This window comes from Sceloporus undulatus, chromosome 4, assembly GCF_019175285.1.
Source record: "Sceloporus undulatus isolate JIND9_A2432 ecotype Alabama chromosome 4, SceUnd_v1.1, whole genome shotgun sequence".
NCBI classification, from domain to species: Eukaryota; Metazoa; Chordata; class Lepidosauria; order Squamata; family Phrynosomatidae; genus Sceloporus; species Sceloporus undulatus.
Window position 1 is genome coordinate 77,175,435 of NC_056525.1, and position 27,711 is coordinate 77,203,145.

The 27,711-nt window shown below is 39.5% G+C and overlaps 1 protein-coding gene across 2 annotated transcripts; it reads right to left on the minus strand.

Moving 5' to 3' along the window:
- Positions 1-7,704: 7,704 nt before the first annotated feature.
- ATPAF1 (ATP synthase mitochondrial F1 complex assembly factor 1) lies at positions 7,705-27,689 on the minus strand. Of its 2 annotated transcripts, none has more exons than XM_042461973.1 (9): positions 27,344-27,689; positions 23,384-23,492; positions 20,093-20,137; positions 18,209-18,271; positions 18,058-18,108; positions 17,116-17,163; positions 14,924-15,019; positions 11,318-11,425; positions 7,705-9,341 (listed from the first exon to the last, which is right to left on the minus strand). In XM_042461973.1, the coding sequence occupies exons 1-9, from the start codon at positions 27,562-27,564 to the stop codon at positions 9,141-9,143; spliced, it is 942 nt and encodes a 313-aa protein (XP_042317907.1). In that variant the 5' UTR covers positions 27,565-27,689; the 3' UTR covers positions 7,705-9,140. The 2 variants fall into 2 exon arrangements, with proteins under 2 accessions (XP_042317907.1, XP_042317905.1); XM_042461971.1 differs by lacking the exon at positions 7,705-9,341 and adding an exon at positions 9,765-9,885 and having other exon boundaries at positions 27,344-27,663.
- Between the last annotated feature and the right edge of the window lie 22 nt (positions 27,690-27,711).

The window sequence follows — 27,711 nt, forward strand, 5'->3', positions numbered from 1 at the left end:
AAAGTTGGTTCTATTCATAGAAAGCACATACATACGGCCCTTCAAACCCACTGATTTTTTAAATCCATGATTCAAGTATCCACAGCTTGAAAATATATTTTTAAAATACATAAATTCCAAAAAGCAAATCTTGATTAGATATTTTATATAAGGGTCACCATTTTACTATCCATTATATTTAAAGGAACCTGAACATCCATGAATTTTGGTATCCATGGAGGGGACTTAGAACCAAACCCCAGGGGATAACAAGGGCCCACTGTTATATGGCTTTAAAAAGAGGATAGGGCCTAGTATGCATCAGGACCCAAAATATGCATTCAGTACCAGGGCTAAATGTAACAAGTGAGGCAATAACCAGGGGCAAATCTGCCATTAGACAGAGTGAGGCAGCTGCCTCAGGCAGCAGAATTTTGATATAAAAGGGCAGGATATCATTAGCTACTTACTTTGTTAGATTGATTACCAAGGATTAGCAGAGATACTTGTGGGATTTTCTGCTCTATGCACCAAAATAACATGGGTGGCCTTGAATGCTATGCACCTTAACTTGAGCAGAGGACACCATTAACTGTTCTGCCTCAAACAGCAAAATATCTTGGATCAGCTCTGGTTACAATAAAGACATGGATATGACACAAATTATTTTGTTGCTTGAGATGAAGGAGAACATGGCCACTGACTCCTTTCCATATGCAGTGTTCTTCCATACAAACAACACAACACAAAACTCCTGCATGTAGAAAAATTCAGTCTAGTTACACTTCTCTCAGTGATCACAGTAGGGGCAGGGTGTAGGATACTATGTCTTCCTTTTCCAGGACACATCTTACATTTCAACTTTCTGTCCAGATTAATTCCAAAATGGCCTTAATTTTTGAGCATCACTACAAGTCTATTAAGTGGCACCATGTTTACTGTCCCTTTCCCCTCTGACAAACAAATGTACCCCAAGCTCTGGAGGCAAGTCTTCTCTAGTGCTGATCCTAGAGAAGAAAAAAGATCTTTAGAAGGATACATCAGTAAAGACAGGATAATAAAATATAATAAAATATAAAATATAATAAAAATAATAAATAGATAATAAAACACAGTATATGTAATATAGCTGTAAATAAACCATACAAAATGAATATATATATATATATATATATATATATATATATATATATATATATATATATATATATAATTCCTTTTAGCTTTTATTTTGTAAAGTCCCACATTTTTCTTCACTGTCCTACATTTTGGGATGCCTTGTCCTCCTTTGTGTTTATGATATCTGGTCACTCTCAGTTTAGTGTGTGTTTGCTTTAATAGGTGGGGGGTTCTTATGGCAGAGCAGTCATATGATCCCCCTCTTATAGTTTGAAGTGGTACAGCCCATAATATACAGTATACAGTATGTAATATAGCTGTAAATAAACCATATGAAATGAATTTATATTTATATCATTGCTTTTAGCTGTACAGTATAATCTCACAGGACCCAGGACACAACTAGAAGCTGCAAGCTGGTCCTACTTTACCCACCCCTGGCATAAGAATAGCAAGATTTGTTATCTGTTTTTCTTTTTAAAAACTGACAAACATGTTAGGTCTGAGTTTTTGTAAGGTATCTTATCCAAGCTGATTATAAAACTGGAGGGTTCGATTCCAGAGTCTGTGCTATGAACACATGGCAATTTAGCTTGTTTCAGAATTCAAATGCTATGGCTTTTAATAACATATTCCCACTGGTGCAAAATTAAGCACATTTACTGGTTCTTTCCTCCCTATTGCTTCAATTAGATCACATTGCCCTTTCAAAACAATAAAGCAAATGCACCTCTGCATCTGGCTTTATTTTCTTTCAGATCTGGCATTTGCCAAGATTCTGCTTCATTCATTTCCATCCAAATGAGATATTTATTTATTTGTTTATGCCCCAGGGGTGAGCCAAGGTATCATTTCTTCTACATAATGCAGTCAACTAAGTCAAGAATTGCAACCAGGGAAGCTGATGGAATAAGAAAACTACTTCAGATTATACCGCCAGGGATCATTTTAATCCTAGAACATATTTTGAGCATGAACACAGAGGAAAGTGTAGTTATTTATTTCTTCAAAATGTCTAGGCCATCTTTTTGCCATATGGTGGCTTACAAATAAAAAGATAAAACATCACATTCCATAAAAAGAACACTGCATTAAAGCTGTTGAGATAAAGCAAATTAAACCCTAAATGACCAAAAACAAAAACTAAACGACTCCTGTAAAACACCTGCCTACCACACTTCCTTCTTGATTCTACTTAACTCCTTTCTTTCACTTTCTCTCTAGTTTTACTCTTCCTAAGTCTTTCTAGTTTTAAAATATGAAACAGAGTAGCTGGTCTCTGCAACCTATTGATTGATTGATTGATATTTAAAAAGGTGAATTGCCACAGTGGAGGTTCGTAGGAGTGGCAATTTGTATTGTTACTTGCCATCGTCAGCTTTGAGTTATAGAAACTCTATGAATTAGAGATTTCTGGGAGCTTCAGTCATCAACTGCATGCATGGCTTAGGTCTTATGAATGGAGAACCACAGCTTGCCATTTATTGAGCTTCCAGGGAGCCAAGGGGTGGTGGTAGTAAATTGCCATTTCATTCCCCCCCCCAATGAAACAATCCAAAAAGAAGTGACCCCATGCACCCACAACATTTTTGTGCAGAACAAAGATGGTCCAGGGAATTTGGAGGGACTGGAGACAACAAAAACTGCCATGGGGGGGGGGGGGGTTGGGGGGAGTGTCTTCTTGTGCACTTTACTGGATTGTGCCTTACGGCTGTCATTTTACAACCCTGTGATCATATCTGCTGGTTTACATCTATCTTCTCTAACTTGCCATTTCTAAATGTGGTGGTCTATGACTCCTGTCATTTCCAGCCATCATGGGAAAGCCTTAATGTCTGGAACAGTAGGAGACTGTGCAGTTGTCATGCTTGTGCCATATTACTTCCATCAGTTCTCAATGGCCCTTCCAACTGTTGCAGCAACAGTATTCAAGTTTTAACATACGTACATACTTTCTTACTGTCTCAACATGATTAACGGACTGGGGAAGACATCCAAGTTCTACTGACATGCGCTTTATTTAAAATATGTACTTCTAGGGAAAAAATTAAGCATTTTTCCATAAGCAAAATCTAGATGTAGGGCCATAAATAAGACTACATGTAGACTGTGCTGGCTATATTTCCCCCTCTGGGTATGCAGCCAGAAACAACTGAGAGAGCCAAAACAAAAAAGGACAGAAGAAAAAGACCCAAACAGCCAGGGAATTACCAGATAAATAGTGTACAATCCTGACCTCTAGTGGCTCTCCTGTGCCATACAGTACTGTATGTTGAAAGTTTCTTTTGCTTTTTAGAAATTAGATTGATAGTATGACAGGGGTCTAAATACCTTCTAAATACTTCCTCACATTCCCTCTCTCCCTGATGTTCCTGCCTACTCTGCCTCTCTCACGGACGGGCAGGGCCATGCCATGCCAGGAGGACAGAGGAAACCTGAACGTCCTGCCCTGTCTTCTCCTCTTCAAGAGGGTGTTTGAAGCTTAGTGGTTAGAGGAAGGAGAGGCCTCATTTGCCCCACTTTTGGGGCACATCTTCTCTTCTGCTGTGCTTGTGTCTTATAAGGTGCATTAATACTGTCTTGTTTCTTCTAAAAGGCAGACATTTAGAGAGTAACAGTGGCATTGCCACAGTGGTGGTCATGGTGTCACCCCATTATGGTGTCACCTGGTGCAGTCTGCATCCCAATGCCCCCTAGTGACATCTCTGTTGCAAGGCCATCAGGCGGAGGGGGGTTCTCAGTCACTGCTCAGCCAGCTACTTGGTTGCTGCTTCCAGTGTGACCATGTAGCAAAGGGAGCAGTGAATGAGACTGGTTGTTTTGACTGTGCATTAGAAAAGTAGATCTGATACCAAGAAATATGTATTGCAGGGAGCTAGAATTGACATCCAAGAGAAAAGGGCATGGTAGTCCAAAAAAGGTTGGGGACCACTGCTCTAAAGACACCATATCCCATGTGATTTTTGAATCAAGGTCAGTCCAGGTATTTGGATGGGAAATTGCCAATGCCATGTGCTAGAAGCTATATTTCAGAGGAAGAAACGTCCAAAACCACCTCTTGAGTCTTCCTTGCCTAAGAAAACCTTATGGAATTCATGGGGTCACCATTATGTTGAGAACATGTACATGCGCACACACATGAATTTTGTACTGAACTGCTATAGCAGCCTAACCTTAAGTAAATCACAGCAGTGAGTTAAGCTTTCAAGAAACAGTAATGAAAACTGAGAATCTTACTCATTTCCTAGGATGTAGCTGTCCCAGTAGTCAGAATCAAGAAGCTGATTAGGGTACCTATGTTAAAAAGAAATGGAAACTGAAGTGTGCAAGAATCTTAAGCAGACTGAAGGCAATGCTTTGACCAGTGTTTGACTATTTTACAACCAGAGGTAACTGACATGATCCAGAAGAGGAGGGTGGGTTTACATTTTAGAAATTCTCTTCTACTTCAATCGAGTAGAATTGTTTCAGCAGTTTACAATAAATGTCGTAAGAAATACAGTGGGCCCTACACATTTGCTGGGGTGAAGGACCCCGGTGAAAGTGGGGGGAAAACACAAATTAAAAAGCACTTTTTAAAAAAGCTCAAAGAACACCTCTCTAGGAATCTTTAGGTCCTTCAGCGTAATGCTGTGATCAATGTCTGGTGGAAGCTGGCCATAGCATCATGGTGGAGAGCCTACAAAGGCCCAGGGAAGGGTTCTCTCTAGGAATCTCTAGGTCCACTAGTATGACTGTGGAGATTATCACATGGGGATAAGAAATGGGAGAGAAACGGAATGCTCCCATCATTATCACACAATTGCATGAAGACTATCACATGATGGAGATTATTGCATGGAGAAAAAGACCCAAAATAGATTCAGGATTGCAAACTCAAAGGTGGGTATTATCAAATGTTAAATTGCTGCTGCTACCGCTAGGCAACTACAACTGGGGTCCCAGCCATGCTCAGCCAGCAGCTTTGCAAAAAAAAAAAAAAGGTCCAGTTTCTGCAAAGCTGCCAACTAAGTGTGGCTGGGACCTGGGTTGTAGTCACCAAGCGGCAGAGGTGATTTTATGTGCGATACCACCCACGTTTGAGTTTGCAATCCCAATCTATTTCAGGTCTTTTTCTCCATGCAATAATCTCTGACATTGTGCTCATCTCATACGTATCCCATTAATAACCTGTAATAGTCCTGTAATTGTCCTGTAATGAGATATTAATGGGAGTTTACCATTAATAAGATATTACAGAATGATTATAGGTTATTAATACAATGTTGTGTGATCATCTTTGCACAATCGTCCAATAATGATGGGAGCATTCCGTTTCTCTCCTGTTTCTTACCCCTGTGTGATAATTTCCTGTGTCAGCTTTTGGTGGAAGTTGACGCGAGAATCACATTGAATAACCCAAAGATTCCTAGAGAGAACATATTACTCAAATCCATGAATGATCAAATCGGTCAAAGCTGCAAATGCAAAGGGCTGACTGTACATAAAAACTGTAGACACTAAAACAGGGCTAAATCTGATTTAGTCTCAACAGCAGTTGATCATTCAGTCAAGGGAACTCAGATGAGTGTTGACTTATCAAGTTTCCATTGACTTGCTCTGGGACTAACAATTTAGGCGACATGAGCTAAGGAAAGGAAATATAGGATAAAAATAAAAGTTAAGGAGATTGGGGAAATTTTTAAAAAAGGATGATATGGTGCAGAAAGTGTTTCAGGCACAGCAAGCAGCAGCCCTCTCTGAAAACAGGGGTAAATATTTTTAAAACAAAAATTAATGCTAGAACATTGCTATTGGAAAGGCCACCTGTCTAGTATGATAAGGGGAGGCAGGAAGATATCTATATTCACCCACTGTCTGTTGGGTTTATTACTTTCCACTCTCTGCTTTAGGCCTCTCCAAGCCATTGTGATTGACTGTTTCCATGACAATATAAGGAGCATCAGGGCTGCCGCTGAGCAAGAGGAATGGAGGAGGCTTGATGCTTCACAAGTACCAGATTTTTTCATTCATCCAGTGGAACTGAAGTTGAGGGGGAAAAGAGGAGCTGAATATTCTGCTCTATGCACAGTACAGTAACATTGAAAATCCACAAAACAGTAATGCTTTTATAGGGCCAACCAAAATGTATAAAATATATGTTACAAGCTTTTGAGGTTCCAATGGCTTCTTCAACAAAGGGTTAAAAATAATGTGGTGTGCTTTCAATTCTGTTTCTAACTTATAGTGACTCTAAGGCAGGGGTAGGCAACCTTTTTGAGCCGGGGGCTGGGTTGCTGTCCCTCAGACAACTGGGGGACCGAAGCCAAAAAATAAATAATTAAATATTTTTAAATAAATAAATAAACTGGGACAAATGTAGGACAAAATTTTCAAATGGAGGACACTTTTATAAAAAATGGAGGACACGCGAAAAAATGTTAATATAAATGCATGTTTCGGAGGTTTCTATAGACAATTGCCCCCCTTGCCCGCCGCTTGCCCCCCCTTGCCCGCCTCCTCCTGATAGGCCAAAGGCCCCACACCCTCACGCAAAAGGCCAAAGGCTCTGGCGGCAATCGGCGGCAGGACTGGGCTGGGGCCGCATCCAGCCCGCGGGCCACAGGTTGCCTACCCCTGCTCTAAGGCAAGCCTGTCATGGGGTGTTTTTGGCAAGTTTTTTTCAGGTTGGGGGAAGGTTGTCATTGCCATCCTCTGAGGCTGAGAGGTTGTGACTTGCCCAAGATGACCCAGTAGGTTTCCATGGCTGAGCAGGGATTCAAACCATGACCTCCTGTCATAGTCCAATGTTCAAACCACTACACCATGTTTGTCACTGGTCTGAATTTATTGGTGGTGTTGTTCAGAGTATGGAGGGATATCTATGCAAGCAGGTCACTCATCCTTCTAGCCATGTAGTATTGGGAGACAAAGCGGTCTAAAGTCCAGGAAATTTAATTTCCATTAGCAAAACAAAAGGGTACTTCCTATGAAATCCAGGATGTCACAGTCATCTATGTGCTATGCACATTACCCAATCAAAAAGAATCCAAACTCTTCTCTAACCGAGCACATTTATGCATGTGCTCATATGTCAACAGAAATTGGTTTTAACAATCCTGCTGTTTCTGGAAGACTTATTTCAGCCCCCTGTGCCTCCCAAAAGCCTGCAATGGAGTGGTGGGAGACAGTCTGAGTGTGTGGAAAGTGGCACTGAAGGCTGTAAAGGGAAGAGTAAATCAGTGAAAATCACCTTTGTCTCTTTCATCAACAGGGCAACTCAGGATCCAAGCCCTGTACTCATTCTCTGAAGATGCCAGGCATAGCTGCTGGTGAAACGTCAGGAAAAAATTATTCTAGGCCACGGCCTCATAGCCTGAAAAACCCACAAAAAAACTCTTCTCAAAGTTTAGTTAAATAAATAATTTCTGCTTGACTAAACAGGTATCCCACATCAATAGGACAAAGACATACTAAATTTTCAATACATGCAATGTGGCACCTGTCACTGACACTTTAGTAAGAGGCTTCTCAACTTTTGCTTCCACAGAAAAGAATGCCTCTTCCCAAGAAAGTACCTGTTGTGACATGCATGTTTTTAATCTAAAACAGAAAGTAAAGCAGGTATTTTGTTTAGAACAATTTTTATTCATATGCAAATGTATACAGATTTTAAAATCAAATGCTATATGTGATCCAGCAATTATTTTCTTTTAATTAACCTTTTTCCATCCAGGCTGTCACAGTTATTATACTACTTTGGTTTTCAGAAATGAAAAATTATGCAAAATTATTCAAGTGCATACACACCCCAAAAAATCATAATGAAATCATTTGCCTTGATGGAGATAAAAGAGGTGATTTGTTTTTGTTTTGTTTTTTGGTATGCACCATTAGATAAGACAGCTATGGGCATGGAGTGTAGGATTCAAACTCAAAAATTCTCTTTTAGGAGCTATTCTCAAGACTGCAAGTGCTTTCTCCGCTCGCCTTGCTTATCCATACTACCTGTCATTGATCATTTCCGATGTACATAAAGTCATTTCTAAATCCAGTTTGAGAAGAGAGACAGTATTATCTTGCTTCCCTTCTGCAGATTACTTCCGGGAAAACCAAGGCTAGTCTGTGCAGTATCAGGTTCATCTGCATCCAGGATTTCCTGAACCTGTTCCTTATCCCCTTCTCACTCTTATTAGGTTCAGAAACAAGCCATCTAAGGAGAAGGAATTCACCCATTACATAAAGCAGCAAAGATGGGCGAAAGCAAGATACCAAGAGTTATCTCTAGTTTCACAAATGAACTGTAAATTTGTGCATGACTCAGTTCTGATACAATATTTATTATCCTTATTGTTGGGGAAGGGAGAGGGGTAAAACCTCTGTTTTTAGAGACTAAATGCAACAGGTTTTTCCTCACCTATGTATGATAGGCAAACACTCTGAGAAACATTCAATGCCTTTTTTCCCGGAAGTCTCTAATCAACTGTTTGGTTTTGTACGTTTTACATACAGAATGGTTGTTATGCTTCATCAAGCTTGAGACATATCCAAAGATGTGTTTTTGTATTTGTTTTTTGTATTTTTAATTTTATTTGTTTGTTTTGTTTTTAAGCCCCACGGTGTAGAAAACTTTCCTTTTCACTCAAGCTGCAAAAAAATCGTGTACTATGATGAAATTACATGAATCGTTTTTTGTTTAGGAATTCACCATATCTAGTCTCTCCTAGCTCACATCTCCCATACTCCCTCCTTGCTGACTAAGTGATACAGAGAATCTTCATAAATATGAAAAGCCACTGAATTGTGTGCAATACGGGAGAGGAAACTGCAAGCACCATGTGTTTCCTCATTTCCTCTACCATTCAGAAAGAAATGGGGTTATGCAAGAGCCTCCACATTCCCACAGTACTGAGTTGACCAATTCATAAGATATCTTCTTCTCCCCATCAGATGCAGACATCACCCTTTCCCATTTGGATTATTTCTGTATGAAGCAGCAACTCCAGTCCCAAGGCAGGATCATATGCCACGTCAGTCATCTCTGCTCGTGGCTACTGAACCACTCAAGCCGAAGATGATGGTGGCTCTTGCTGAGGATTCAGTTCTTCACCAACTCTGCTCTGTTCAACCTCAGTTATTACAGACATGTACTTAAATTCAGCTGGCCGGTGGTTAAAAGTTTCCACTACCTGGTATACCTCGTGTCGGTCTGTGGCATAAAAAAGCTGCACTTGGCTGGCTAGGCACTGAGCTTCTTGCACACTCTGGAAAAGTTTAAACAGAAGGAGACACAATGCAAGTTGTTGAAAGACTGAGAGGTCTTTTTCAGGACTATAATAATCCTATGAAATATGCCACAGTTTGAGCTCAGAGATGGGCTATGGTTTAAATTTAGGACTCTTCCAAGTTTATTTCATGGACCACAAATCCAGGTGCAAAATAAAAGGTGCATGCTTGTGTGCTTGCAGTGGGATGTCAATCAGGCTTTTGGGCCCCATCACAGTCTGTCATGAAACTTAATTAGGCATCACTAGCTCCTCTAACATTAACACATCAGAAGGAAATTTCATGACAATGCTCCTTTGCATAAAATGGGGTAAGGGCACATGGAAAAGCAGCATGGCAGGGAAGAAGGTTCTACCCTATAAGTTGCAGTATCCTTACCATAAATTGGATGATAATTTAAAGCAAGAACCCCTGGCCTTCCAGCTGTTGTTGAATGCCAGTTCCCAACAGCCCTAGGCAGCCTATCTAATGATGAGGTACGATGGGAGTAATAGTACCTGAGGGGCTGAAGGTTCTCAATCCCCAATTTAAAGAAACAGGACAGGGGGAGAAACACACATACTAAATAAAGTGGCATGCAACAGCCTCTTACATTCATTTTGCACTTGACCTTATGTCTTATATCTACTATTTCAATTTCAATTTCTCACTGTGCTCTAATATTATGCATTATGTCAGCAAATGTTGTGTTGACTCAATAAAGGCACCCAGTAATAAAACTCAAGATGAATATATGCTGTAAAAGTAGTACAGGATTGATGATGTGATATACTGCCAATATGTCATTAAGAGTTAGGTCACATCATGCCTTAAAGGAAGGGATAGTCATTTGAATTTGCAGAGGCATGCCAAGGACTATGTCATATATCCAGAATCATGAATTCTGGTGAATGACTCAACCTACTTCTTTAACATGTATAATGATATGAAACCTTGCATTTGTGTGTATATAGAAAAGCTTATTGAAGATTCAACAAGCACAATGCTGATCAGCTTACAGTCCTTTCCGAGAAAAGAACAACACTGAATGTTACTTTTTGTTTCTGATCCCTGCTAATACCTGGATCATGATGTTCCTAGTAATATTAACATATCAAGCAAGACATCCCACTGGTACACCATGTTGAAAATGTCAGGGATGATGGGAGTTGTAGCTCTTCACCTCTGGCTTGAACTCACCACCTGGTTGTGCACCGCGCTGACCAGTTTTGGCCAGTGGTTATAGCTTAGCAAGAGTTACAGAGAATAGGCTGAAGACCCCGACAAACTCTCCAAACCTTCTCACTCTTGCTTCCACAGAAGTCTTCACCCTTCTTCAGGATCCAGCTGGTTCTTGTAGCTTCACCCAAGACACCAGACAACTCAGTACAGTAGTCTTAAATAAAAGATCTACTTTATTCTACTATATACAGCTCCAAAACTATCCAACACAACTCCAATACAACAATACTCTACTCCTCACTATCCACTACTACTACCCACACTACAACCCACAAAATACATTGGGATGTATAGTCATTATTATAGTCAATGCATGGTACCACCCACTGTTGTCTGTTTCCACCCAGTAGGCGTGTACACTATTCCCATTGGTTCTCTTGGTTCATCCTACAATTAATGATTTCATCATCTCAGCCTTGACCATTTAACAATTGTCAGGTGTGTCCAATTATTCACTTTACATTTCTTGTCCTTGGCAGTTAGGACTTTGTTAATTGTATTACCATTTACACCTGTGTGGTTCTCAATTGGCTTCTGCTGAGTCACCCTGACTCTCACATACATGTTTTATTTCATTTACTGTATAACCCATGTTGCTTTTTCCTTAACAGAAAATAGTCACCCTTCTTTTGTATTTAGTAATCAAGAAAAATAATCACACATTTTTTCCCATTGGTACTACTTGAAGGGAGGGTGGGGCAAGGAATGAACAAACAGCTATGTTTCTATTTACCAAAAATCTAGAATCCATTTCTGCTGTCATCAGTACAATTCCTTTTTCCTCTCGAAGCTCAGGATAATGATACAAGATCAACTGGCTACAAGCAGCTTCACCTTGTGTCTGCAGGAAATAGAAATAATGATATGGCCCTTCAATGAAGATTAAAAGCCAGAATTTTAATTAATGAACAAACCATTGAAGAGCACAAGCACAAAGAGACACCCAAGAGAAATGAAGAAGCAAATTATCCTAACAACTGGAATATGCAACACAATACTGCAGAAAAATATTCCCTGTTCAAAACTTCAGCTAATCTATTCCTCCCTGCTACCTTTCCATTCCACTAACAGTTGTTTGTATCCCATGGGCACAGAGCATGCTCAGTCCCCATTAGACTATTTTTAAATATGTCTGTACATGAATCACTTTCCTCTTGTATGGGAATGGTGCTGTTTTATCTACATAACCAATGGTATACAGAAAGTTGAGATTACTATTAGTATATATGTGGCATTAGGATTCTAGAACAAAATGAAGTATACATTCAGGGAACATAAAGTGAACATTTCTGAACTGATTCATTCTTCTTATGTGAAACTCGCATGGAAAACAATGTACAATGTTTCTGTCAGATGAGATTGTTATATCAAATAAGAACACCTAGCACAACTGAAATAATACTCTGCTCAACTGCCAGAAACATAAACTTTCCAGCTATCATCTATCCAAAATTTAAAAGAATTTCCTTTTAACAAAGGGCAGGTACTAACCAAAGAAGCATGAGCAGAGACAGATAAATTGGACATCTGTATTTTTTTTTATCCAAACAGCATTTTTATGCCTACACTGAACTTAATAAGCAGCTTGAATCAGTAGCATAGTGTGACCTATGGTATGGAATTAAATTCAGAAACTTCAGCATGTACTTGCAGCCCATTGAACGCATTTCAAGAGGTTGCTGGAACCTGGCCTATGTGTGGAAAAGTAAAAAGGACACAAAGGAAGAGAAGAGGAAATCTTAAGCCAAAAAGGTAGCACGAGAAAGTTGAGATGGAGAATTGAAATTCTGAAAACATTATGAGTGAGGTTTCAGTGTGGCATGTACATTGATATAGTCTATAATATAGGACAATATGTTGACTTCCAACATATACTTCCAACAATCAACCAACCCCTTTCGACTTTGAGAGCTCAAATGATAACATCTTATTTAATAAATTAAGGTATGTATTATCCTTTTGGCCATGCAGGAAAACACCACTTCTTCCTTTAGGTTAGGAGCAATTAAAGGAACATATATTTAATTAATGGCAACTTCCCATTTTGTTCCAAATGGGACAATAGTTACCAGTGTATAAATAAATTAGGATAAATAAATAAGAACTTAAACCAACTCTAAATCATAGATCATAGAATCACAGAATTGGAAGAGAACTCAAGAGCCATCCAGTCCAACCCCCTGATATGCAAGAACACAGTATCAAAGCACCCCCAACAGATGGCCATCCAGTCTCCCTTTAAAAACCTCCAAAGAAGACTCCACCACTGTCCAAGGCAGTGTGTTTCACTGTCAAACAGCTCTTACTGTCAGGAAGTTCCTCCTAATGTTAGGTGGAATCTCTTTTTCTATAGTTTGCCTCTATTGCTCCATGTCCTATTATTTGGAGCAGCAGAAAACAACCTTGTTCCATCCTCAATATGACACCAAATAATTAAACAGAGCTATCATATCACCTTTTAACTGTCTCTTCTCCAGGTTAAGCATACTCAGCTCCCTAAGTCTCCCCTCATAGGGCATGGTTTCTAGACCCTTCGTCATTTTGGGTGCCCTCCTCTGGACATGCTCCAACTTGTCAACGTCCTTTTTTATTATTATGGTATTTATAATTTTTGAATTGTGGTGCCCAGAACTGGACACAGTTTTCCAGGTGAAGTTTGACGAATGTAGAACAGAGTGGAGCTATTACTTCCCTTGATCTAGACACTATACTTCTATTGATGCAGCCTAGAATCGCATTGGATTTTTTAGCTGCTGCATCACACTGTTAACACATGTTCAACTTGTTGTCTAATAGGACTCCTAAATTTCTTTCACATGTAGTCTTGTTGAGCTAGGTATCCCCCATTTTATATCTATGCATTTCATTTTTTTCTGCCTAGGTGCAGTACATTACATTTCTCCCTATTGAAATTCACTTTGTTAGTTTTCTAATCTATTTGGTTAATTTTGAATTTTGATCCTCTTTTCTGGGGTATTAGCTATTCCTTCTAATTTGGTGTCATCTGATAAGCAAGCCCTCTATTCTTTCATCCAAGTCATTGATAAAGATGTTGAACAACATTGGGCACAGGACAAAACCCTGTGGCACCCCACTGTTCACTTCTCTCCAAGATGAAGAGAAGCCATTGTTGAGCACCTTTTGGGTTCAACCTATTACAAATCCACCAAACAGTTGCACTGTCTATCCCACATTTTACTAGCTTGTTCGTAAGAATCTCAGGGGGACCTTGTCAAAGGCCTTACTGAAATCAAAATATGCTATATCCACAGCATTTCCTTCATTTACTCACCCAGTAATTTTATCAAAAAAAGAGATCTAATTAGTCAAGAAAACATGACTTGTTTCTCAGAAACCCATATCTACTTTTTCAAATTATCGTATTCCCTTCTAAATGGTCACATACTCTCTTGTTTAATTATCTGCTCTAGAATCTTCCCTGGTACTAATCTCAGACTAACTGGGTGGTATTTGTTGGAATTCTCTCTCCCCTCCCCCCCTTTTGAAGATGGGGACAACATTGGTCCTCCTCCAGTCTGCCGGGTAATACCCAGGTTTGTTTTAAAGTTGCTAACCATAGTTTCCTAGTTCAGATGAAACAAGAATTCAAAACTTATTGCCTCCTTCAGTGAAGAAGGAAAGCAATGATGCTGCATTTGTATAACAGGCAAGAAATGACCATTTGAATTCAACTACTGTTCAGTTATTCAGTCTGGATAGTAGTCACCATGCCAGATGACATTGAAAGGGGTTAGACATATTAATCAAGAATAAGACTGTCAATGCTACTAGTCATGAGGGCTATATCTTACCTTCAACATCAGATGCAATATGTCTCTCAGTACCAGTTACTGAGGAACAAGAGCAGAAAATGCTAATGAATTCATGTTCCAATTGTAGGAACAGAATACTAGACTAGATAGGCCTTAACTCTGATCTCACAAAGCTCTCCTTATGCTCTTGTTGAGTTCAGTTTCTTGGAAAATCAAGACAGCAGTAACAAAGAACAAGGATGGGGTAATGAATCTCTGCATGCTTCTTGTTTTGGAAATGAAGGTTATCTCACTTGAAACAAGCATGAAGGACTGATTACTTTATGAGGTTCTCAATAAGCACCTGATCACTGAATAAAATGTTACCTCTTGCTTTATCTTATCAAACATGTGAAGGTGCTCTAATGAAAGGTTCATAACACAAAAAGCTCTCCTTAAGCAAATAGTACTGTGGAGCACAAGCAGAAGATGCTAAGGAACTCATGTCCAACTAGAGAAAACATAAAATTATTTAAATATACACATACATTTCAAAAACTGATTTATCAGTTTCTCATATCACCTACCTGAATATTTATCAGAGAACTGAAGTGGAGTTCTGCTCCTGACCACTGACCCACAAAAAACTCATATCCCTCCTTCCTTGGCAGTGCATATAGAAACTGGCGGGAAGAAGAGAGAAATTAAACTGGTTTATTTAATCATTTCTTGTGATGAAATCTTTTTTTTTTTTTGGTAAAAAAAGGAGATTTCTGAAGCCACATGTACAGCCACAGTCACTGCTTGAGTTGGAAAAGTTTAAATTATAAAGACAAATTATAAATGTGCTTTTGAAAAAACATCTCTCAATCCCAAATAGTTTAGTTAGGACCATCTGTACAGAACAAGTTGGCTTCTGCAGGAAACCAGAGATGACAAATACATGGCTCTTCACACATGGTTGGATTACAGCTCCCATCATCCCTCAGCAAACTAGCACTGGTGAGAGATGCAGTCAAACATATGAGTGCCATACATTCCCTGCCCTGCTTTAAGTGAACTGGAACATGGAAAACCTCAGTAACAGAATACTAGAGTTTAAAAACAAGCATTTGATCTTAAGACACACTACAATTTATGAACTGCAACTTCTAATGTATTTATTTAAGAGTTATTTAAAAATCTGACATTGGGCATGTTCAGAGATTTATAGCATTTGTATTCTGTCTTTGTCCCAAAGAGATCAGGACCAAATGTATGGGGTTACTCTTACAAAACAGCCAGGTTCAATTGGAAAATAGTACCTATCTTAAGAACACTAAGATCCAAAACACACTGCAGAAATAATCCAGTCTGAGACCCCGCTTTAACTGCCTTGGTTTAGTGATAAGGAATCCTGGGAATTGTAGCTTATTGTAGCATCAGAGCTCTCTGACAGAGAAGGCTAAATATCTCACAAAACTAGTTCCCAGAATTCCCTATCATTGAGCTAGGACAGTTAAAGCAGTCTCAAACTGGATTACAGCGCGCCTGCGTCATACGCAGGAGGCTATATGCGGCTTTCAGCATATGTTGAAAAATGCGCAGGAGCGCGCAGGGCACAAGGGGCATTGCGTCCCATTCGGATGTATGGGGCGTGTGCCCATGCCGTGCCACCGCATGCATGAGCCCCATTCACTTGAACGGGACTTGAACATGTGTGGTATTTGGCTTACGCGGGGGGGGGATCCAGAATAAATCCCCCGCGTAAGCCAAGGGCGGACTGTATTTCTGCAGTGTGTTTTGGATCAAAGTGAGCTTCATGGTCTAGTAAAAATTTAAATTCCAAGGTCTATTATCTAAATTCAACATGTTATCTACTACCCTTCATTGGTATAGCAAGAACATCTTCCCCTTATGCCATTTACCGGGTTAGTCTGCCTCTCTTGCTCCTAGCTGTTTTGCAAACTAAACACACAGTATTCACATGTGTTAAAATGTTAAAACACTGCTCAGGAATGAAGTGCTGGATATTCCAACACCATCACTCTCACCAGCTGCTATCATATTTATAATGATTATGTGAAAGATCATCATGTTCACAGATCTCTTGCTTTCAGAGGTATCTCAGTGATGATTTTCATTAAGCTAAACATATGAAAACTTCTCCCACTGGGTTTTGATCTCTGTCCAGATACCACAAAACTAATCAATAAGGCCTGTAAATAATTGCATGACAAGCTGAAGTTATCACGTGGCAAGTGTCCCAACATAGCAAATGAAAGGAGGAGATAATTACATTAGATTTTTTGGAGAGCAACTCTTCATAGCCATCTGCCAGCAGTGTTCATCTCACACAGCATAAAGCTGTCTTTGGAATCAATGTTTTGGATTTCAGCAGGCCATTATAGTGTCTTTGTTAACTGTTGCCTAGATTCAACACTTATAAGAATGGCCTTTCTAATCAAAGATTTGCAGTTGTTGGAAACTTCATCTACTCTTGATAAATTTCTCCCAAATTATACTATAAAACACTTCAATCTACAAGAACTGTCCCAGGAAGGATCTCATAACTGTTCTCTGCTGTTCTAATATAATTAAAGTCCTTGTAATGTAAGAGTACAAGAACACCTACTACATTTGGACCAAAGTCTTTTATGGACAGTTGATCCAAATTGCACAAAATTTACACAATAAGCCATCATCAGTCAGTCTACTAGGAGATGAGAAGAAGAATCAATACAGATGCAAAAAGCTGTGGCTGTAACAAATCTTTTAAGACAACATGTACCATACTTACAGAGGGGCAGTTCTGAATTCGCTCCCACATCAAATCAAAAGTCTTCCCCTTTGGTAAAAAAAAGGGAAGAGACATGTTTGAATGGTTATTACTACTGGGAAATACAGGACAGAGTATTTGTTTCAAACATTTCCAATGTATATTTCAAATCATTTTTGGTGGCTCCAAAAATCATGATTAAACTTACAGATGATAAACCATACCCATAATCAATCAACAACAGCACTATAACAGAGACAATGATAAAAATCCTGACAGAAGTTTTAACTTATTAAAGTTTGAAACAAAGAAGACTTATTTGGCTAGTAATTGGGCTACCCAATTGAACCTTGTGGTCATTCCTGAAAGGTTTTGTAAGGTCTAATATCAATCTACAAGAAGGTCTTCAAATGTCTGTGTACATATATGTTACATTAGCTATCTACAATGGGAAGGCTTGCACAAATGTATAGAAATGCCAATCTGGATATATACAACTAAGTTTCAGCAGAACAATAGCAGGAAGTCTATTCTTCATTCAAACTGAATTCTCCTTTCAAAACCAATGTATTTTGAAGCTTCAAAAATCAGCAGAAATGGGCCACTGCTGTATTCACACATGAGATGCTGAGGTGGTGAAGGCAAGCTTGGTGCAGTTGGGATAGGTGATGCTGTCTATCAAGAAATATGTGGTGAGGGGGTGGTTGTTGCTCAAGAGGAAAGGGGGTGATAGTCCCAAAAGGTTTTGGGACCTCTGTTTTATGGCATTGAGCCTTTCAGTTCTAAACAAAGAATCCAATGCTTGATCAAAAGAAACTGCATCATGCTTCCATTCACTTCAGCAAACACTGATTATCGAGCTCATTTAAGTGATTAACAACAAGAAAGTATTAAACCTACTTAGCAAATTTTTGTGAGTCAAGCACAACAGAACAAATATCACTGGGTATCAACTATACTTACTGGAATAACAGCATAAACGGTGTCTTCCCCAGAGTAATACTGCTTCCATATCTGAAAGAAAGAAATGATTCCATTTACTTATAGTCCATCACTGAAAATTAAAAGAATCTGAAATAAACGCAATCATCATACATTCACAATGTTTTGTCACCTGTTTTATTTCTTCAGGTTTCTTCTGTTTCATCATTTCAACATTAAGTATGGAATCAAGTGTCTAAAACAAATGACACAAAATAAAGTTTGTACAGCACCAACATGGTATAGTGGTTCAACTAGGACTCTGGAGATCAGGGTTCAATTTCTTGCTTGGCCATGAAAACCCAGTGGGTGACCCTAGGCATGTCACCCTCTCTCAGCCTCAAAAGAAGGTAAAGGTAAACCCCCTCTGAACAAATCTTGCCAGATAATCCCCGTGATAGGGTTACTATAAGTCAACAATGACTTGAAGGCACACAACAACAACAAAGTTTGCATGATAGACCATGGCTATAAGAGGAAAAGAAGAAAAACCACAGGATTGAATGCATGTGCCTTTGCATGTGAGAGGGGAAAAGAGAAATAGTGAGTATATACATACTGCTGTTATTTCCCCCCCAAGAGTTTAATAAATATAGGTACAATAATACAAACTTACGTTATTTCTAAAAATAGAGAGGTTGGGGAAAGGTGGGGAGAAATAGAATGTAATGAAAATTCATGAGGGGCACTTTAGATTGTGCCATTTCCTCACATTACTTCCTGTAAAAAGCTTTTTGGATGTTCTGCAAACAAGTAGTGCCGCCCCACCCCATGCCAGCCAGAAAGCTTTCTCTCTGTCCTACTACCATCACAGGATCATGATTCCATGTTGGAATTGAGAACCCTCTATCCTCCACTGCTCTGCTTAGGTCCTGTAGTTTTATGCCTATGACCTCTCTGATTAAGTCTATCAATCTGGCAGTTGGTCTTCCTCTTTTTCAATTAGAGTGCACCCGTGTCATACGTGGTCCTATACGCAGCTTTCAGTATATGTTGAAAGCCACGCGGGGATGCACAGGGAGCATGGGGCAGCGCATCCCATTTAGATTAATAGGGCGTGCACCCTTGGCATACTGCTGCCACATGCACATGCCCCATTATTTTCAATGGGGCTCGAGCATACGCTTTTTTTACACAGGGGGTCCAGAAAGGATCCCCCGTGTAAAAAAAGGGTGCACTGTACTTTCAACCTTTCCTAGAATTATTGTCTTTTCTAATGAGTCATTTCTTCTCATGATGTGGCCAAAATACAACAGCCTCCGTTTGATTATCTTGCCTTGCAGGAAGAGTTCAGGCTTGATCTCTTTAAGGTCCCATTTCTCTGTCTTTTTGGCTGCCCACGGTATCTCCAGCACTCCTCCCCAGCACCACATTTCAAATGAATTAATTTTCTTCCTATCTTTTTTCTTAACTGTCCATGTCTCACATCCATACATGGTCACGTGGAATACAATGGATTGGATGATTCTACCTTTAGTGCTCAGAACTATGTATATCTTTACTAATTCTATAGCCTACGAAATTCCCAGCCATGGAAAGGGAATGCTCTCTTTCCATGCTCCCATGCTCTTTCCATCACCAGGTGAAGATTTTTCTTTCTACCCCGGCTTTTGAGTGTTACCTGTCTTCCAGTAAAGATATATTAACCAAGGTGTGTTGTGTTACACATTTATTATCACTATCATATTTATCATTATTATTATAATATTTATTATAAATTAATGTTTTAATATTATTATTTCTTTAATTTTTAAAAACTTTTTATTAGCCATTGTCTCAACTATGTTTTATTTTAACTCATATTGTGAGCCACCTTGAGTCCCACAGTGGATGAAAGGCATGGTATAAATTAAGCAATAAAAATAAATGGATGAACAGTGATTCAGGTCCCTAAGATTCACATCTAGTTCATATATTAATGGACTGAACTGGACCCCATAGCAGATAATAAACAAAACAGGGTAAATACAAATGAAATAAAAACACAGAAAAGTTACTTAATACAATACTGCTTTACCTTATTTTTTGTGAATCCTTTTTTGGCTTCATATGCTTCTTTGAACTACAATAAAAAGGTTCATTTTAAAATTGCTATCTCCTATGTTGTTGTGACATGTTTGGTAACAAAACTGCTAAGCTACTTTGACCTCAGTCAGTGAACCAATGAAATACATATATAAATATCTGGTTAGAAACTATGTGCATACACAATCTTCCTCTTCCCAAAATTATACATAATTGAATCAGATGCAAAAGTCATTATTAATTTTACATAGACATTAAACAAAATCACATAGACATTAAACATGTGTAACAAACTTCTCTAGAATGGTTAAAGTTTGATGGTTATTTTTATTCTGTCTTAATATTTTATACATTTGACTAAGGAAATATTTATTCTTAGGAAGTTTCCTTTATTTTATTTTTTTAAAATCCCCTCATTGTACAGAATTAAGTATTTGTTTCTGGAACTTCAATTTTTGGGAGTTATGATTACACCTGATACTAACTTTAAGGCTAATGACTTAAATCAGGTATGGCAAGCAATAGGCTGCCACATGCTTTAGGCTTACAACTGCCATAACTACTCTCCACTGGCTAGTCCCAACTTCAGTATACCCAGTGACTTAACTGGAATGATAAATCAACACTTATATCACACTGATCCAATAAATCTACTCTAGTTGTGACTAGCAGCTGGGTTTAAGCCAATGTTTTTGTTTCTGGGTTGCTGAAATTACTTCCTTGACATGACACAATGATATCCTTTTACAGTTAGTTAAACAAACATTACACAGGATATAAAAACAGGTTATGGCATATTCGCTTGGACTTGACTTCTGAATTTATAACTTCAATATTCCATTGTATGTACAGTACAGTATAGATGTTTGTATTTTCAGCTGCAAAATTCATATTGGGATAATACTTTTGTATTAGACAAATCCAAAAGTCACAAAACATTGTGCAAGCTGTTGAGTTCTCCAGATTTCCTACAGGCATTATGATAAACAAGGAACGAAAATGTAGGAGGACGGCTGGCATTTGTTCAAGGCATGGAGTCTGTATCAGATTCTGCTATACAGGCTCCACCCTTTTCTATCTTAGGACTGTAAACAGATGCAGACTTCATGCCCTGAACATATTCCCTTCACCTTCATTTTCCTGGACAAAGAGTTACAGAAAATCTGAAAACCTGTACAGTATGCTACAACCTTTGAGTTACCTTCTAAAAGGCATTGGCTTTTTTCTCCTTTAAGCCAACGGTTGTTGTCAATTTTTTGTGTGACATGTGCTGCATCTGCACTACAGAATTATAGTGGTATCCACTGGTGTTTGATTGGTTCCAGGACCCTCTGTGTATACCAAAATACATGGCTGCTCAAGTCCCATTATATATAGTGGCATAGTAAAATGGTGTCCCTTATATATAAAATTGCAAAATCAAGGTTTGCTTTTTGGAATTTATATTTTTTTTAAAAAAAATATTTTCAAGCCATGGATGGTTGAATCTGTGGATATGGCTGCCTGTAATGCATATATGTAATGCATGCATGCATGCATGCATGCATGCATATATATATATATATATATTGCTATATATTGCAGTGCCCCCTGATGTTTCTCTATAAAGGCACCAGAAAAAGGCGCCTTTATAGAGAAACATCACTTCCAGCCTCACAACTGAAGACAGAAAGATGCAGTTAAAGAAATAGGAGAGAAGTGCCTGAACAGGTGAAAATAAAAGAGAGGGTGAAAGACAAAAGTTCCTGACAACCAAATGCCCAAAGCAAAACTGCAATCCTGGATCAACAACCTCTGAAGGTTCCTTTACACCTGGGCAAGAAGACTGAGAGGGTTGCTGCAACCCAACTCAAGGCAGTCTAGGATGATACAGGTTTTCTAGACTCATTTTAAACTAACTTCAGAGCAGGATGCAGAGCGCAGACTGCTGTGGTCACTTTAGTGGATGAACTTTGCCTGAGCATCAATGGGGGAGTGTTTGCAGCTTGGGGATACTTCTGCGTCTATCACTACAAAAGACAGCTGAGATACAATGACCAGGAGTGCCTACTATCAGCTTTAGCTGTTATACCAACTGCCCCCCATCCTATCTATGAAGGATCTAAAGATAGTAGTGTACGTACCACCTCAAGGTTCAACTTCTGCAATGTGCTGTACATTGGGCTACCAAGTTCAGAAACTTCACGTAGTTCAAAACATGGCAGCCACATAGATTAATGGCACATCTAGGAGTGATGATATTACACCAATATGAAAATCATTCCAATTAGATTCTGGGCCAGGTACAAGGTGTTGGGGCCATCTTTAAAGCATTACATTATAGGAGCCCTGGTGGCGCAGTGGTTAAATGCCTGTACTGCAGCCATTCACTCAAAACCACAAGGTTGTGAGTTCAAGACCAGCAAAAGGGCCCAAGCTCGACTCAGGCTTGCATCCTTCCGAGGTCGCTAAAATGAGTACCCAGACTGTTGGGGGCAAATTAGCTTACTTGCTAATTAGCTTACTTGCTGTTCACCGCTATGATCTTTGGAATAGCGGTATATAAATAAAAAACAAAAACAAAACAAATTACATGATAATGTCTGATAATGTTTGATGTGATGTGATTTGTTTTTATATTTGATGTTTTTACTTTGTTTTTTATTTTCTAAATGGTAATTTTATCTATTCCTCTTTTTAATTGTTATTATCTTAGAGTGTACGCCTTGGGCAGGCTTTTATATACTCTTTAAGTTTACCGACTTTGTACAGCGCTGTGTATAATTACAGCGCTTTAGAAATAAAGTTTAATAATAATAATAATAATTTAGGTCCAAGCTACCTAAAGACTAGGAGCCAGCACACCCTTCCATGCATGCGCGCACACACGTACACACACATACACACACACTATATGTGTCAACTTTTCTAAGCCAGATTTCTGATACAGGTTGAGTCTCTCTTTTCCAAAAAGCTTAAGACCAGAGGTGTCTTGGATTTTGGAATACATGTATATGTACATTATGGGTCTCATAATAGAGATGGGTCTCAGGTCTAAGCACAAAATTCATTTATGTTTCATGTACGCTTTAGTCTGAAAGTAATTTTATACAATATTTTAAATAATTTGTGCATGAAACAAAGTTTGCATACACTGAACCATCAGAAAGAAAGGTGTTGCTATCTCAGCCACCCATGAAAAAAGTTTTGGTTTTTTAAAATATTTTGGATTTCGGAATTCCAGATAAGGGAGATTCAACCTGTAGTTAATACAATAGCAAACAAAACTGAAAACTGGCCTTGCCTTTTCCTCTATGAGTCTGACAAATTCTTCTTGCTTTGATAATCCAACAGGCTGCTTTTTCATATCGTCCTTTTTCTTCATTCGGGATTCAAAAATATCTGGGTTGGATCTGAATCAAAGTTAAAACATTTTATAGTTAATTTAAAGCCACTGTCGTTTGTTTTCTTCAGCCATCGCCACATGGTGCATGGTCAGCTACAGCTGGCCTTTTATCACAGTTTATCCTTACAGTTTATCCTGGAAAGCAGGTTAGGCTGCTAAAACAAAATTCAGGGCATGTTTATCCGGTAAGCACATGGCTGAAGAGCACACATGGGAGAAAGGCAATTAGGAAGAGCACTTTCTTATTTATGGCAGCTTCCAAATCAGCAGAACTTGCACTCATGCAAATAAATTCTGACCTGAGGACTGGCGGCTGTATGTAGACAGAGGATGGAACCATGTTAGTCTTTTATAGCAAAAAAGGGCAAAGAATCTTATGACACTTTGAAAGCAAGAAGGTTTATTTGGCATAAGTTTCTGTGGACTGCAGCCAACTTAATCAAGTGCAAATGAGAGTACTGTACTGAAAAACAAAGTTTCAACTTATTTCAATAGAGGACTGAACTAGGACCAGGAGACCAGTATTCTTTTTTAAAAAATTACACACCTAGGAGAGACACAGATAGGAAACAAAATTAAAGAAGAAAACGGAAAAGGAGAGTGGCTACTTCCACCAGCACCGGTCTTAACAAATGGCACATGGAATAAAACTTATCTGCACACAGACTCCTCATTTAGAAAAAAAGAAACAGAACTAAAAGGAATGGCAAGGCTTGTTGTGAAATGTATGTGATCTGGAAGTACAAGGAATGGTTTTCATCAATGTCCGGCTTCCCTCAGTTTGTAATCTGTTTCAGCAGCACTGAATGTCTGGGACTTCAAGGAGATCCAGTGATCCACTCTGCAGAACAAACCCAAACTCACCTTTGAACACTTCTAAAGTTTTGTACAGTACAAACACTATTCAGAGCCTGTCTGCACTGCAGAAAACAATACAGTTTGACACCATTTTAATTGCCATGGCTCAATGCTGAGGGGTTCTGAGATCTATAATTTTGTGAGACATTTAGCCCTCTGTGTCAGAGAGCTCTGAATCCACAATAAACAATAATTCCCAGATTTTCATAGCCATGGCAGTTAAAAGTGGTGTCAAACTGGGTTATTATCTCTGCAGTGCGGATGCAGCCCTAGTCAAGATCAAGCTGACCCAGGCTGATTCTAAGTGCACTAAATGCCAGTAGTTTTTGGCTGAGGTCCCACACTGGATCACTGTGATCCACTCTGCGGCTTGTGAGGCAAGAAAGGAACTTTGTGTTAACTTGTATACAATCCTAAACAGATCAACCACATGCATTGCAAATGGGCTACAGATGATCCACACAATCTCTTTTAGGTCTCATGTTTCAATCGGTGTTGACATTTACATCAACAGGATTGGAGATGCTCATGAAGCAACAGTCTCCTGGGATGCTCCTTCGTTTGGATGCATCCTGAATGACTTTGCCTCACTCCCAATAGGATGGTTAAAACTGGTTGTAATGAGGAGAACTGCAATCCCGTAACATCGTCCCTGGCTTAGTCAAACCAAAATTAACACTGCTCCTAGAGGGATTGCTTGGGTTAGTGCTTATTTCTAATACAACATTAAACGTAGGGCAGTCTTTTGCCATCTTTTTGTGGCCAAGAGGTTAAAAAAAAAAAATCTGCCTGCGGCAATGATGGAAAAAGGTTTCCCAGTATTTTGTGTATGTCTGGAAGTCCCCTACCACCATGAGGACTGAACTAGGACCAGGAGACCAATGTACTAATCTCTGCTTAGCAAGGGAAGCCCACTGGATGATCTTGGGCAGGTCACACACTCTCAGCCTCAGAGGAATTGTAGAATTACAGAGCTGAACATATAACATCCCTTAAAATATTTCAACATGGCTATCATGTCATCTCTTAACCTTCTCTTCTCCAGGCTAAACATACACAGCTCCCTAAACCTTTCCTTATAAGGCATAGTTGCCAGACCCTTCTCCATTTTGGTCACCCTCCTCTGGACATGCTCCAGCTTGTCAACATCCTTTTTGAATTGTGATGCCCAGAACTGAACACAGTATTCCAGGTGAAGTTTGAACAAAGTAGAACAGACTGGCACTATTACTTCCCTTGATCTAGACACTATACTCCGAGATCCCTTTCACACTAAGGGGCTGTGCAGACTGGCAGCTTGGGCCGGGTTGTGGGTGAAATCAGGTAGTATTGTCTGCACGATACACACCCTGCCTTTGCCCCCACACAATGCAGCGCTGAAGGAGTGCCATAAAGCCGAGGAACTGCGGCTTTTGCGCCTTGCAAAGGCCAGATCATGGACGTAGCCCCTTAGGGGCAGTCTGCATAGCCCCATAGTCTTGTTAGGCCAGGTGTGCCCATTCTATATCTATGCATTTCATTTTTTCTGCCTAAGTGCAGTACCTTACATTTTCTCTGTTGAAGTTCATTTTGTTAGTTTTGGCTCAGCTTTTTAATGTGTTAAGGTCATTTTGAACTCTGAGCTACCCCTCCTAATTTGGTGTCATCTGCAAATTTGATAAGCATGCCCTCTACAGAAATAGCAACTCCTGCTGAACAAGCCTTGCCCCAAGAAAACTCCAGCATAGATTTTCCTTGGGTATGCCATAAAGTCAGGAAGGACTTGAAGACACACAACAATAACAAAGCTGAAACCTATTTCAACAGCATGGTGTAGTAGTGTTTTGAGGGCTGAGCTAGGACCAGGAGACCAGTGTTCAAATCCCTGCTCAGCACTGGGTGAACTTGGGGGAGTCACACACTCTCAACCTAATAGCAAAGCAATAGCAACCTGCTGAACAAATCTTGGCAAGAAGGATGGATTCTCCTTAGGTTCGACATAAAGACTGGAAGACACCCAACAACAACATCAATTAAAAGCGAGCTGCAGCTTATGAACATCTGTGCCAGGTAAATCGTCATGGAGCCTCTTTGTTGCTTTTCCTTATGGACTCTGGAGAGCAGGGTTCGAATCCTCACCTGGTGACCTTGGGCAAGTCACACTCTCTCAGCCTCAGAGGAAGGCAAGGGAAAAAACCTCTTAACAAGGAAAAGGAAAGAAAGTGTGCGTGGGCTGGGGGAGAAAGCTCCATAAAAGATGGAAGATCGTTGACTGTAAAAGGAGAAAAGAGGAAAATTGTGTGTACAGTTACAGAATAAAAAGGTTAGAGGATGAATGTAAACAAACATACAAATGAATGTTATGCATTATATATGAAAAAGGAATATATATATATATATATATATATATCTGAACAAACCTTTCTAAGAAAACTCCAGGGCAGCTTCACCTCCATAAGTCGGAAAGGACTTTGACGATGTTTTAGATATGTAACATTTGTTGCATATTGATTGTATGTACACTTTTTTTAAAATGTCATTAAAAAAATTAATTGGAAAGGAACTGAAGTCACACAACAACAACAACAACAACAACAACAACAACACGAGTTCTGTTCCACTTTCAGCATCTAATAGGCTGAAGCTGCTAAGAACCGGAATATTTTTATTATTTTGTATTATTTTGTATTATTTTCTTCTATATTATTATTGTTGTTATTGTTATTATTATGCTTATTATTAATAATAATATTATTAAAAGAGGGGAGCCTTAAAATTATAACAATATAATTTATAATAATAATAATAATAATAATAATAATAATACAATCATAAAAAACCACAATAACATAATTAACATAAACCCCTAACCCCTTCCCCCATTAAAAAACCCACAAAACATCATAAAATGCCATCAAATTCACTACAAAAATTAATCTAAAATGAAGCTAAGGAATGGGGAACCAAGGAGGGGAGCCTAATAACAACAACAAAGGCGAGAGTTACGGGTCCGTTCTTCACCTGCGCAGGTCCTCGATCTTGCTTTGGTACTTCTGGAAGAAACGGTTCGCTTCCAGCCCGCCGTCGCCGCCCGCAGCCCCGCGGCTGGAGACTACTAGAAGCCGAGGCTGCGGAGGAAGCAAGAGGCCCAGAGGCCGGAGGGCGGCAAAGCGCCCCACAAGCGCCCCCCGGGAGGCCCCCAGCCCTGCCCCCCACAACTGCTGCAAGTGCCCCGTCGCCATGCCCTCCTCCTCCTGCTCCTCTTCCCCTGGCTGCCTCCGTCCTTCCTTCCCTCGCCCTCCCTCGCCTTCTTGGGCCTTAAGGTCCGCCAGAGGAGCAGCAAGGAACACTGTCCCCGCCCCGGCCAGCCCTGGCACCCAGGTTCCGCC